The 14,230-nt window shown below is 42.5% G+C and overlaps 1 protein-coding gene across 7 annotated transcripts in view; it reads left to right on the forward strand.

The window, feature by feature from the left end:
* cd99l2 (CD99 molecule-like 2) overlaps positions 1-14,230 on the forward strand; it is a 169,571-nt gene that overhangs the window by 82,912 nt on the left and 72,429 nt on the right. For all 7 annotated transcript variants that reach the window (XM_059651349.1, XM_059651348.1, XM_048544488.2 and 4 more), the window contains exon 2: positions 10,880-10,945. In XM_059651349.1, the coding sequence (XP_059507332.1) occupies positions 10,880-10,945 (66 nt within the window). The remainder of the gene's footprint in view (positions 1-10,879; positions 10,946-14,230) is intronic.

A 14,230-nucleotide genomic window follows, 5' to 3' on the forward strand; every position in this document is an offset into this window, starting at 1 on the left:
GACCCATTTATCCCCATTCTCTGCTTTCTGCCAGACAGCCAATCTTCTACCCATGCCAGCACCTTGTCTCTAACACCATGGGCCCTTATCTTACTCAGCAGCCTCCTGTGTGGCACCTTATCAAAGATCATCTTGAAGTCCAGGTAGATAACACCCGTTGGCTGTCCTTGGTCTATCCTGCTTGTTACTTCCTGAAAGGATTCTGGCAGATTTGTCAGGCATTACTTCCCCTTGATGAAACCATGCTGACTTTGCTCTACTTTACCACACACTTCCAAATATTCAGCAGTCTTATCCTTTACAATGGACTCAAAATCTTACCCACAACCGAGGTTACGCTAATTGGCCTATAACTTTCCCTCTTTTGCCTTCTAGGAAAAGCAGAAGTGAGAGGGTTTATTTATTACTTTTTAAAGAGAAAAACAACCAACACTGCATTTAAGGGCAGAGAACATTAAAAGGGATCAAGTTGAGTTCTACAAAATTCAAAAGGCTTTGAAGCAGCGTATAGGGGTGATTTTCTTCCCCCCAGTCAATCTCTATACAGTTATCATCTCCAGGTACCATCTCGAGGAGGGATGATTCGATTCCTATTTTTCCTCATACTTTGGATCCAAAGATTTCATGGCCATTTTAGCTTGCAGCTGTTCCTCTCTTTGATTAAAATAAAGTTAACTAGTTCAATAGTTAATTAGAGGAAATAAGGAACCAATCACAAGGTTTTCTAGGGTGAAAGGAAGAGTTATTTTGTTACTTGTTAATCTTGAAAAATAAAGACATGAAATCAAATACACAGATTTCAACAGCTTGTTAGCAGCTTAGATCAATGACAGCTAAGGATATTGCAGATATCTTTGCATCCTTGGTATTCAGATGTTTGTCTTCAGTTTGAGTCATCACCTTGTGCTTTGAGAGGTGAAAGGAGAATAGGAAGAGAGAGCCTTCTCCAGTTCTAGTTTCAAATCAATCTCACTTTGCTTTGCCCGAAAGCAGCCCCCTGAAATACAGCTGGTTTGTGCATTCCAATATCAGAGTTCCTCATTTTCAAGATGGTTCCTTACTGATGTTATTTGTATCTCCAATGTGCAAACTTTCCATAAGATGTAAATCAAACTGGAGAGAAAGATCTGGTTATCTAGTTTCAGTCTCTTTGATAACACATTAATTTCAATTCAGACCAAATTGTATATGGATGATTGCATGAAGCTTGGCTCAACTAGTGGCAATTTTGAAATCAATGTTTTTGTCTGAAACCATTTCAGTTCAAGAAGATCTTCGCATTAAAATCAGATGAAGACATTTTAAATTGGTAATCCAGATTTTGCTGTGAACAAGGCAAGAGATATAAATTTACAGTTAATAGAAATTTTATGTAGGATTGTAAGGGATTCTGTCTGTATGTCCTCCTCCTCCTCCTCCCCCCATGTCTACCTCCTCGGTGCAATTAATAAGCCATTGGAGGTTTTGTGTGAATGCCTGTTGAGGCCTACGCATTGAAACTTTTCAAAAGGAGAGCAATGCTTGAACACGTCAAGGATGTAGCTAAAGGGTATGAAAATGAGACTTCAATTGATAGCCCATTAAGAGAGCTAGCACAGACATTATTTGTTTTGTTCTGAAGCTTCAAGGGCTCTATAGCATCCAGAACATCAGTAACAGAAATGCAGATGACGCAATTGAGTTAAAACTATACCAGATTGCATTTTTACTGTTCATTGAATGCAGAAAGCACCTCAAAGCTTTTCTTGTGTTTAATTGAAAAAATCATTGCAATTTGATCCTGTTGATCAGGGTGTGCCACAGCTGTGTTTTAAATCAGTGACTGAATGAATTAGAGAGAGAGAAAAAACACACAATCAATTGTTTTCCCAAGCAAAAGAGTCATCTTTACAAGAGCAATAGTCATTACCACACCAAACTGTAACCATTACACCCCTCAAGGGCTATGTCATTAAAAATGTTTGTGATCCAAAGTGCTGCGGTAGCTGTTACAGGCCAGAGAAAATTTAGAGCTATTATCTTTGTGATAACCATGGTTGAGTTGGTAATGTCCTTGCCTTTAAACTAGGAGGGTGCAAATTCAGGTCTCAATCCAGAAACTGAACACAAAACGTAAGTTGGCACATTCCTTTATGTTACAATAGTGGCTGTATTCCACAAGTGATAGCCAATTAGCTCTCTTGGCTGGACAGCTGGTTTGCAATGGAAAGTGATGCTAATAGCATGTGTTCAATTCTTGTCATCTGAAGAGTGTTGAGGACTCTAGGTCTGTACTTGGAGTTTAGATGGTTGAACCAGGATCTGATAGAAACTAATGGACATAGAGATGATGTTTCCACTAGCAGGAGAGACTAGGACCTGAGGGCATTGTCTTGGAATGAAGGGATGACCCTTTAGAACTGAGGATAAGGAGGAATTTCTTCAACCAGAGGATGGGGAATCTGTGGAACTCATGGCCTCCACAGCCCTTTGTGGCAAAGAGATTGAGTGTATTTTAGACAAGAGGTTCTTGATTATTAAGAGGATCAAGGGTTACAGGGAGCAGACAGGATAATGGGGTTGAGAAACATCAGCCATGATCGAATGGTGGAGCAGACTTGACAGGCTGAATGGCTTAATTTGGCTCCTATGTTTTATGGTCGCACTGGCTGAGGTTAACCATGAAAGAGGACTCTCCATCTCAATCTCTTCCCTCACTGGGGTGTGGTGACCCTCAGGTTAAACAATCACCAGTTCAGTCTCTTTATTGAGAGAACAGTCTTAAGGTCTAGGAAGACTATGGCAACTTTACTTCAGCCTTTATTTCACAAAGTGCTTAATTGGTATTTAATGTGCTTTAGGCAGCCAGTGTGTTGTGAAAGGCACTGTATATATTTAAGTTCTCTTCCCTCAATTCATTCTACCATCGTTTGTAAAGTGACAGTTAAGTATTTATTACAGGCTAGGTAGGATAATCATAACCCTGCCAACACTTGAAATTGTACAACTGCGTCTAATGTGAACATTTCCTAATGCTTCTATTAACATCAGAAGATCCTGTGATTTGTATCACTTTTAAATAATACTAAATTGTAAAAGTTTTAACACAACATCACAAAATGGAACTAGTTAAGCCAGCAGATTTGGTCTGTGGTGCAGTGAACACAGAGTGAACATTCAGATGCTGGCCAAAAAGTAACATGCACTAAAGCTTGGCCTTGACATGATTACTGATAAACTCCAGTGACACTGTTCACTGTTGAATGTTGCTACAAAGAGGGTAGTGACATTCAATACATCAGTGCCGTACACCTCTTGTCTCTACGTCTAGATCAAGGTAACAGTAAGATCGAGAATTTAGTGGTTCTGGAATGATTTGAATTTTGAGTGTAGAGGAGGTGTCTCTTTATGGTACCATTGATGACTCCAGTACTTTATGCCATGATTAATTGATCATTAGTTTGGTTTTGTGTGATGGAACATAACTGGGAAATCTTCCAGAGCTGGATAGCTGCCCATGTAATAGATGCATTAGAAATTATATCCAATTAATTACAGGGACTGAGTATTTCAATCGATAATGCACTTGCACACATTGAACATCTTAGTATATTATTCCCTCTTGAGATCCTGGGACTGAAGGATGCTTCTAAATGTTATATGCTGTGTCCAACAGTACTTTATATCCATAGGTACATAAGGTGATTCAGTTTGTGTAAACACCAAAATTTAATGCTGCCTGTATACTAAAGGTTGCTTGTCACTAGAAACCCATCCTGAAGTGATGGCATCCTCAAATAAAATGACACAAGATGTGTACACCTTGCCCACTTCAAGTGAGTCAGCAATTGGTCAGAGTCAGAGCTGTACAGCATGGAAACAGACCCTTCGGTCCAATTTACCCATGCCAACCCGATATCCTGAATCAATCTAGTCTCATTTGACAACATTTGGCCCATAACGCTCAAACCCTTCCTATTCATGTGCCCATCTAGATGCCTTGTAAATGTGCCTGCGTCCACCACTTTGTCTAGCAGCTGATTCCATACACCACACTCTGTGGGGGAGGAAAAAAGTGCCCCTTAAGTCCTTTTTAAATCTTTCCCCTCTCCCCTTAAACTTAAGCGCCCCCCCCACCCTGGGAAAAAGACTTTGGCAATTCACCCTATTCATGCCCCTCAAGATTTTGCAAGCTTCTATAAGATCACCCCTCAGTCTCTGATGCTCCAGGGAAAATAGCCCCAGCCTATTCAGCCTGTCCCTGTAGCTCAGGCCCCTGGAACCATCCTTGTAAATCTTTGCAAACAAATGCCCATTGTCTTTGCAGATGATAGCAACAGGGAGAGGTCATGAGGTGATTGACTAGAGGAATAAATTTTAGTAAGACGTTTGAAGGAAAGAGCAGAGAAGTAACGTGCAGTGAGGGTTTTGAGCAATGCCAAGCCTGTAAGAGCAGGGGAAATACATCGAGCAGCGTGATCGGATTGGGAATAGAAGATGCATTGAAGAACTACAGTGATTTGCAAAATTTCTGGGTAGCCAAACCAGGAAAAAAACTTGTAAGCAAGGACAGGAGGTGAGATTTGTGTAGTTTGCAGTCTGAAGGCTCTGATGGTTGGCAAGGATAGGAAAGCACAACTTAAGAACAAAAGTCAACTATTCAGCTCCAAGCCTGTTTCACCATTCAGCTAGATAATGATTGATTTCTATTGCGTTTCCATTTACCTGGCATAGCTCAACATTCCTTCTTACTCTCAACCACAATAAAACTCCAGGAGCCTTAGTCTTGAAAACCCAAATTATTTATTAACAGTCTTGTGGCAAAGAAGTCCAGATATCTTTAACCCCATTTTGCGCAGGGAAAATAGTTGCTCGCTCATCTTTCAAGCAGCCTCAGTCCAATTATAAAATTAGTTCCCTTCATTCTGATTTCCCCATCTCACCCAGAGGAAATAGCTTCCTACCTTATTGAATCCTTTTTGACATTTTGAATACCTTCAATGAATCACACTTCAGCTGTTTATGTGTATCCTGTAAGACATCAAAATTTAAAGCTGCCTGTACATTAAAGGGTAGAATCCATCCTGAAGATATACTAACTGTCATCCGTACAAAAGTCTGGAGGGCATCTGCTGCAGTAGGTTTGCAGTTTAAGGTGGTAGCAGGTGGTGGTGATGCAAATATGTAAAGCAGGTTTTCTGATGGATGTGTGGTCTTTAGATGAAACGGGACACCAGAACCAAGCACAGCCAGGATAGACCTGAACAAGCAACCAGGAAAGCATCATGGAACTGTGGACTGTGGAGATTCCATTAAAAAGTTTAAAGGTTGGAAGGTTTCTAGCTTCCACTACTTTCCCAGGCAGTGCATTCCAGATTCCCACCACCCAGCAAGTGAAAAAGATTCTTTCTGAGTCTCCTGCCCCTTATCCTGAAACTATGCCCCCCTCATGATTGAGCCCTTACCAAGGGAACAGCTGCTGTCCATTCAGAGATAGTAAGAACTGCCGATGCTAAAGTCAGAGTCAATTCTGTGTGGAGCTGGAGGAACACAGCAGGCTAGGCAGCATCAGAGAAGCAGGAAAGACAATGCTTCAGGTCAGGACTCTTCATCAGAACTGGGGAGGGGGAAGGGGAGTGGGACTAGGGGAAAGTGGGTAGGATGGTGATAGGTGAATGCAGGTAGTGAGAAGTGGGGATTGGTCCGTGGGAAGGGTGGAGCAGATTGTGTCAGATAGTCAGGTACTGAGAAAGGAGATGTGACTGTAATAACGGGTTTGTCTCAGTATGTGGTCAAAGAGCTTTAGGGTGGAGGAGATCACCAGTGGGTTGCAGTGGGAGAGAGTCCTCTATTTATTTCCCAGCTGCCCTCCACCCCCCTCCCCAGTTCTGATTAAGGGTCCTGACCCGAAACATCGACTTTCTGTTCCTCTGATGCTGCCTGACCTGCTCTCTATTTGCCCTGCCTGTACCCCTCATAATCTTATACACCTCAATCATGTTGCCCCTCAATCTTCTTTCTCCAAAAGAAAATAATCCAAGCCTATTTAGTCTCACTGTATAACTCAGTTTCTTCATTCCAGGCAATATCCTGGTGAACCTCCTCCTTACCCCATAATGTGAAGTTGCATTCTTCCTGTATTGAGGTGACCAGAACTGCACACAGTACTCCAGTTGCAGCCTGACCAATGCTTGTACAACTTCTCTATTACCTCCTCACAGTCATACTCTTTGCCACAACTGATGAAAGTAAGTGTCCATATGCCTTCTTAACTATTCTATTCACTCTGCTGACCTCAAGGTTTTGTGAATAATTACTCAAAATCCCTCTGTTCCTCTAAGCTACCCAGTGTCCCGCCATTCATTAAATACTCCCTCACCACAGTGCATCACCTAACAGTTATCAGGGTTAAGAACTATCTGCCACTGGTCTGCCCATCTGACCAACCCATCTATATTTTCCTGTAACCTACAGCCTCTCCTATTAATCACTACCATTCTTGGTGTCTTCTGCAAATTTGCTTAACATTCCCCCACTTTTTCATCTATGTCATTTATGTATGTAACAAACAGTATGGGTCTCAGTGCTGCTCCTTGTGGTACACTGTTGGACACCAACCTCCAGTTATTCAAACAGCCTTCTACCAGTACCCTTTGTGACCTATTACTGAGCCAGTCTCTGATCCATCTCATCAAGTTTCACTCTATATTCCAGTGCTTTAACCTTCCCAATCAGTCTCCCATGTGAGACCTTGTGAAAAGCTTTGCTAAACTCCATATCAACGACATCAACCAAACGGCACTCATTCACACACTTAATCACGCTTTCAAAAAATTCTAATGAATTTGTTAGGCATGACTTCCCTCCGTCAAAGCCATGCTGACTATCCCTAATTAACCCATGCATTTCCAAGTGGGTATTAATTCCCTTCTTCAGAATTTTTTTCCAATAGTTTCCCTACCATTGATATGAGACTCACCGGCCTGTAATTTTCTGGTTCATCTCTACGGCCCATCTTAAAAAGTGGAACCACATTAGCCATCCTCCTCTGGCGCTCCCCATATGGCCAGAAAGGAATTTAAAATTTAAGTTAGAGCTCCTGCAATTTCCTGCCTCACCTTCCACAGCAGCCAGGGATGAAGTTCATTTGGGGCAGGGGCTTTGTTTGTGTTTAAGACTGTCAGAGCCTCCAATACCTCTCTATTTCCTGTGTCAAACTGTGCAGCAAGTTCCTTGCAGTTTCTCTTCCTGAATTCTATACCTATGTTCTTCTGTTCCAGAGTGAAGACTGAAGAGATGTATTCATTCAACACTCTTCCAATATCCTGTGGATTCACACACAGTTTGCCCCTTGGTCCCTAATGGGTCTTACCCTTGCCCTGGTTAACCATTTCCTTTTAGTTTATGAAGAAGGGTCCAGACCCAAAATGTCAGCCTTCCTGCTCCTCTGATGCTGCTTGGCCTGCTGTGTTCATCCAGCTCTACACCTTGTTATCTTAGGATTGTACCTAATCTTGTTTGCAAGTCCTTTCTCAAGCCCTCTTTTTGCTCTTCCAATTGCTTTCTTAAGTTCCCTCCTGCACTTCGTCTTTTCCTGCAGGACCACAGCCGAATTGCTCTCTTTGGACTTGCTAAAAGCCCTACTCCTCTTCTTCATCCAGTCCTGAATTATCCAAGACACCCAGAGTTCAGTTTTGTGATCTGAACTTTTATAAAGCTTGTCACTTTAATCCCAATCGTATGGGGCTATACTAGCTCTAGTGCTTAGTATGGGATTTAAGAGTCTGCCTTTTACCCCTAGCTTTGTTCCCAAGGATTGTAATAGTGGAGTGGGGATGGGTGGGTGGTTTGGAGGAGGGAGATTGCTGCACAAGATCAGCTGAAAAATGTGCCTGCAGGTCTCATTAAAGTAAGTGTAGATCAAGCAGCCATTCCATTTCACATCTTTAGCAGGAGAAAAGTCTGTTCCATAGTTTTATAAATACAAATCACCATAAATTTGCAAGACTGGATAATGCGAGGAATGATGGGATATATGAATTATAGATATGTCAGACTTACAATTATGTCTATTTGATAAAATACAAGGCAGCCAACGAAAGAATGAGCTGCACCCTTCCAGCTGTGAGATCATAGTTCACAAACTTGGCTGTCTGCCCTATTTTCGCACTGTGGCTCACTGTGCCCTGACAGTCTGTATGATAACGGAGGAGGTTGTTCATACCCCTCCTGTCAAGGGCCAGTGGCTCAACTGTGCAACCTCTTCCTGTAAATTTAAGATGAGTATTTGAGTTGGTCATATTCAGGAGACGCTCTGCAAAGATTTACGTAGCCGATGCCTCACTAGCTCATCTGTGCTGGGGTAAAATGTACAGTCAGCTATAGTAGGCTTCCCATGCTGGGAAACAGAAAAAGAACCCAGCATCTAGCTGCTGGATATCTCCTCAGTTCAAAAGTACAAGTGTGGACGCCTGGAGAGAACAGATTGTGCTCAGCCCCCAGAAGCCTTCTGATAACTGGCTGTTTAGATTCACACTCACAGAGAATGGTCACTCAAGTCAGGTACTGGAGCACTCACTACTGATGGGACTTTGTGCTAACACATGTAGATCCTTCCATGAGAGGTGCAGGAAAAAAAGCATTTTACCCCCTGAACAAAATAAAGGCAAGATCACAACAATGTGAGGTGGTCTTAGAAGTATGCTGTCTTCTAACCCCGTGTTCTGGAAGTGATTGATGGGGACAGGGTAGAGGCAGTTTACTTTCACTTTTTAAGACACACACTACGCGCTGTAGTTTAATTTTTTGCTGGGATTGCCAGCATTCTTTGCTGCCAACATGCCTCCTGCTGGTGGCTCAAGAGATGGCAGTAGTAGCCTACCAGAGGCGCTGTCTTCACAACTCAGAGGTTACAGAGGATGCAAAGGGGCCTTTATTTAGACTAGCAAGGGGAAAAGCATGGCACATCAGAAGATGTTGAGAAATTTGATCGTGACTAGCTTTGCTGGTAACCCAACCCAGTAAGATTAACCATCCAACTGCAGCATGTAAATATGTTTAGCCTCACACACACTGTACATTACACTCTTTTGCGATTATATTTTATTCTACAGTCCAAGTTTACTGTGGGCCCTTAGGACTGATTGAACATTGATTTTGTACTGTAGCTCAGAAAGTCAATGCATGTGTAACACATACTGAGCAAGTAATTGAGAGATCTGACTCAATGCGCTGGGGATATCGATTTGATTTATTCTTGTCACATAGAATTATACAGGACAGAAACAGACTCTTTTTGGTCCAACTCATGTGTACCAACCAGATATCCAAAATTAATCTAGTCCCATTTGGCCTGTGTCCCTTAACCCTTTCTATTCATGTACCCACCCAGATGCCTTTTAAATATAATAAAATGTGAGGCTGGATGAACACAGCAGGCCAAGCAGCATCTCAGGAGCACATGTGATTGTACCAGCCTCAACCACTTCTTCTGGCAGCTCATTCCATACACGTGTTACCTGCTTCATGAAAAAGTTGCCACTTAGGTCCATTTTGTACCTTTTCCTCCATCACCTTAAACCTATACCCTCTAATTTTGGACTTCCCTACTCTGAGAAAAAGCTCTTGGCTGTTCACCCTATCCATGCCTCTCTTTCCAAGCACATCTTCCAGATGAGGCAGCACTTTATTTGTAGCTCATTCTCTAGTGTACTGTACTCACTGCTCACAAGTTGGTTTCCTTTACATTGATGAGCCCAAATGCAGACTTGGTGACCACATCATGGAACACTTCCCGCCTGCCCATAGCTCTCACCCTAGTCTTCCAGTTGCTTACCATTTCAGTAAACCACCTTGCTCCATTTCCATTCTGGGCCTGCTACAGCGATCCATCGAAGCTCAGCGCAACCTGAAGAAACAGCATCTCATTTTCTATTTAGGAGCATAACAGCTTCTAGGACTCAAAATTCAGTTCGAAAATTTCCATACCCTTACATTTCCCTAGCTGTGACTTCTTTGCGTCTTGTTAACTTTTCTTTCAGCAGAATTGGACCCCTTTTCTTTCTCCCACCTTCACTTACACCTACTTGACATCTCTATTACTCCTTTACTATCATCATCATTTCCTTTATGTTTTGTTCTGTGCACCCTCACAAACAATCCATTTCAGTTGCTTCCCCTCTCGGAATCTCAACTGCACATAAACCACCATTTTCGACCTCCTTTCAGTCTGAAGAAGAGTCATACTAAATTTGAAACATTAACTCTATATCTGTATCCACAAATGCTTCCAGTCCTACTGAGTTTCTCCAGCATTCCCTGTTGTTTGTTATTTTCTCAGATTTCCAGCATCCGCAGTGTTTTGCATTTGAGTAAAAAGTCAGACCATTGCTTGGAAGAATTGTTTTTCAAAACAAAGGGCAATCATCTCAACAAGATTAGCAGTCGTGCTTACTTCTCAAGCGACACGTTTACAAGACACAGAATGTCAGTGCTGGCAGGAGGCATTTTTGGGCATTGTTGAAAAATGCCAGTAATGACTTGGTTCACACGAGGCTGGTCTTTCCTTTTGATGTGAGAATGAAGTTGTCCTTTACTGCTTAGTTTGGGAGGAAAGGCTACTGTATCTGCAAACTTTCAAAAGAATTTTAAAATCAAAATTTAAAGTCAAACTTAAATAGAAGGACATTGTCGTGAAACATTGGCAACTCTTGAAGAAGATGCCCTTTTAAATAAGTCTTATCTGTCTGAGATACTGACATACCTCACCATGAGCATGCAATGGAAAACAGCTTCTATTGACAGACTGTTCTCACTCATCGCCTTGAAAACAGCAATTAGTCAAAAGTAGACTTGATACTTTACTTGCAACATGCATCTGATATTTCACATTTTGTTTTAGTTATAGGTGATAGTGATGAATTTGATCTCTTTGATGCTCTGCCTGATGACATCACTACAAAGCCACGTAAGTTCTTGAATTCTGTGTGTGTGTGTCTGTGTCTGTGTGTGTGTCTGTGTGTGTGTGTCTGTGTGTGTGTGTGTGTGTCTGTATGTGTCTCTGTGTGTGTGTGTGTGTGTGTGTGTGTGTGTGTGTGTGTGTGTGTGTGTGTGTGTGTCCGCACGAGCGCACACCTGTGCTAAAGTGGAATCTTTGAATTTTTAAAAAGGAAACCCAGCCAGCGCTCTACTGGACAACACGTATTGAAATTTTTTAGCACTGAGGAGAGGTGGGTAGTTTGGGCCTACACTCATTGGAATGTAGAAGAATGAAAGATGACCTTATTGAAACATACAGGATCCTTAGAAAACTTCACAGGGTAGATGCAAAAATGTTGCTTCCCCTTCTGGGAGACCCTACGACCAGGGGTCCTCATCTCCAAATCATGGATCACACATTTAAGATCCAGGTGATGAATCTTTTATTCTAAGGGTTGTGAATCTGTGAATTTTTTTACTGCAGAGGACTGTTTCAGTCAGTCATTATATTCAAGTCTGAGACTGATTAAAAATCAGCCTTAAGGATCAAGGGTTATGGGGAGGAAAGTGGAGATGAGGATTATCAGATCAGCCATGATCTCATTGAATGATGGAGCACACTCAATGGGCTGAATAGCCTATTTCTGCTTTTTTTATTGTCTTATGCTCTTCTGGTCTAAGCTTTGTGGTGAGGTAATATGTTAACAAATTTAGCCCAAATTTCATAGTGGAATTGACAATTGACTGCAATAAAAATGTCCAGGATTCTTCCTCAGAATGATGTATTATCTCAAAATACATCAAATGATGACAAAGGTAGCACAGCAAACCGAACGCTGCTACACCAGCACCTGACTGGAGGATGCAGATTTGATTCCCTGAGTTTAATAGGTACCGATTGGGATCTACTTTGCATCCAGAAGAATTGGGTATTGTTTGCGTGACTGGTGGTAAGGTTGGATGGTTGGGGAAGTGCCAAGCTCTTTGGAATGGTTGGATTCCAGTTACAATGATAATAACAAAACAGAGGCATAATCCTGTAAAATGTAATAAATGGGTGGGTGGGCTTTTAGACTATGGGTTCAGTTGAAAAGTGTCCAGAGAATAACGCGCACACTAGCTCAGAATAATAATGTGTTTTCTGAAATGCAAAACGTAAAAACACTGGTCCCAGTTCTATGATCCTAACATGAACACCCCACCTCCCCCCTCCCCACCCCCGCAAAAGTGATGAAACCCCAGCTGTGGACGGAGTACAAAGCAGCGAAAGAAAAGAGAGATTGGCTGAAAGAGTCTGGAAAACTCTTCTCTGACACTGTGCACCCAAATGGCAAATCAAAGAGATTTGGTCACACTCGATACCTAATCATCGTTCATACATTTTGGTAAATCCAGCTTCCTGAAATACTGATGAATCTACAATCACAGAGCTGGCTCACATCTTATTGCAAAAGGTGAGGAACCCAGTGTGACAAATAATCTCTTGACATTTCATATCTTGTACATATGTTCCTCAATCCTCCCTCACACTTCATGCTCAAACAGACCATTCGTACGGACAAAATCAATATCTTGTGCAGTCCTATAGACATCAGTCAAATCTCCTTAATGGATCATAGATCATAGAATCCCTACAGTGTGGAAACAGGCCCTTTGGCCCAGCAAGTCCACGCCGACCCTCAGAGCATCCCACCCAGATCCATCCCCCTTTAACCCCGTCCCCCCCAATCTAGGCATCCCTTGAACACTACAGGCAATTTAGCATGGCCCATCCCCCTAACCTGCATGTCTTTGGACTGTGGAAGGAAATCGGAGCACCTGGAGGAAATGCACACAGACACATGGACAGACTCTCAAATGCACTAATTTTACATCCAGTATAGGGGAAAAGTGATGACAGTGGAAAAGGATCCCATCCTGTTCCATCTGCTTTTCTTTTAGTTTCTTTTCCTTTCTTTTATTTCTCTCCTATTTTAGTTTATTTACCTCTTGGTGAAGAGCTCAATAGCAGCAACGATCTCAGCGGTGGCAAATGGAACCAGCAACGCGGACTTAATTGAAAGACGACCCGTGGGAGGGAAACCATTCCTTTTTCAGTGGGAGGGGATTGTGGCTGATGCTATGCCCATTCTCCAAGTCAAAGACAGCATTCCAACCCCGATTTGCTGAGTGTCACTTATGAATGAGAACTGAACCAGGTCCGGAGAAGTAAGACCAGGTGTGGTTTCACCTTTTCCATCCATCATGGGACAGCTCTTGATTGGTTGATGCAGGCAGTATGGAATTGGCTAATCTATTACGGTCTTCCAATTCAGATTTCACAGTCACAGCTTTGAGAACGAGACCCTCCCAGGAGCTTTGCAAAGCATAGCTGCAGCATCTCAACCACCCAGAGGATAATGGACAGTGTGAATGATGCTACCGTACCCTACGTTGATTGCTGGCACACCTTGTCTGAGTGGACGTGAAATAGGCCCGAGTACCTGGTTTATTCTTCAAATAGCAACCCATATTTAACTTCTCTCCTCACTCTCCCTCCTGTGGATGAGATCCACTCCTTCCCATGGACCATTTCCTTGAGCTCACCATAACTGATGAAGATGACCAGGCCGCTGAATGGGTAACAGCATTACAACAAGATTAAGATAGGTATTCACCATGGTAGACGAGGACTGAGTGAGAACTGCTCAGATAAGAAATGCCAACTGAGTGAATGAAAGGCAAACAGGACTGACCTTCCAATTAACACAAGGTTATTTCTCCAAAACAGGACTGTCAGGAGCTGAAGTAAGATATGGGATGTCTGGGATTCTGAATCCTACAGAGTCACCAAGTGGCTGGACGCATGTTATTTGACCAGGAGCTGGAGGACAGCCTCAGAAAACAGTTCACAGAGAGGCAGAGGTTTTTAGAGGACAGTAGTCTAATGGATGTTGTGGAGACAGGCATTACTCTCAGCAGCATTGGAGACGCTGAAGTGTTGGTGTATGATGGATTAAGTGACGTGGAGTTGAATAGTGATGAGGAGCCCTGGAGTGAGCAGTTGTTGTGAATCCAGAAGGTCCATCCATGTGGGTAAAGCCTACTTCCACCTTAGATAGCTCGGCGATGACCTACCAGGGCCCTAGTGACCTGATTGGACTCTAGGTGTTCCATCACAAAGCCTGAATCCCAGCAGAGATAAAAAGTGAGAAGATTCTCAACAACAAATATTGGATATAACCCTAAATGTTTCACTTTCCCCTGATTGGTGATGCAAGAAGACAATACTGCG

Source organism: Stegostoma tigrinum, chromosome 15 (genome assembly GCF_030684315.1).
Source record: "Stegostoma tigrinum isolate sSteTig4 chromosome 15, sSteTig4.hap1, whole genome shotgun sequence".
NCBI lineage: Eukaryota > Metazoa > Chordata > Chondrichthyes > Orectolobiformes > Stegostomatidae > Stegostoma > Stegostoma tigrinum.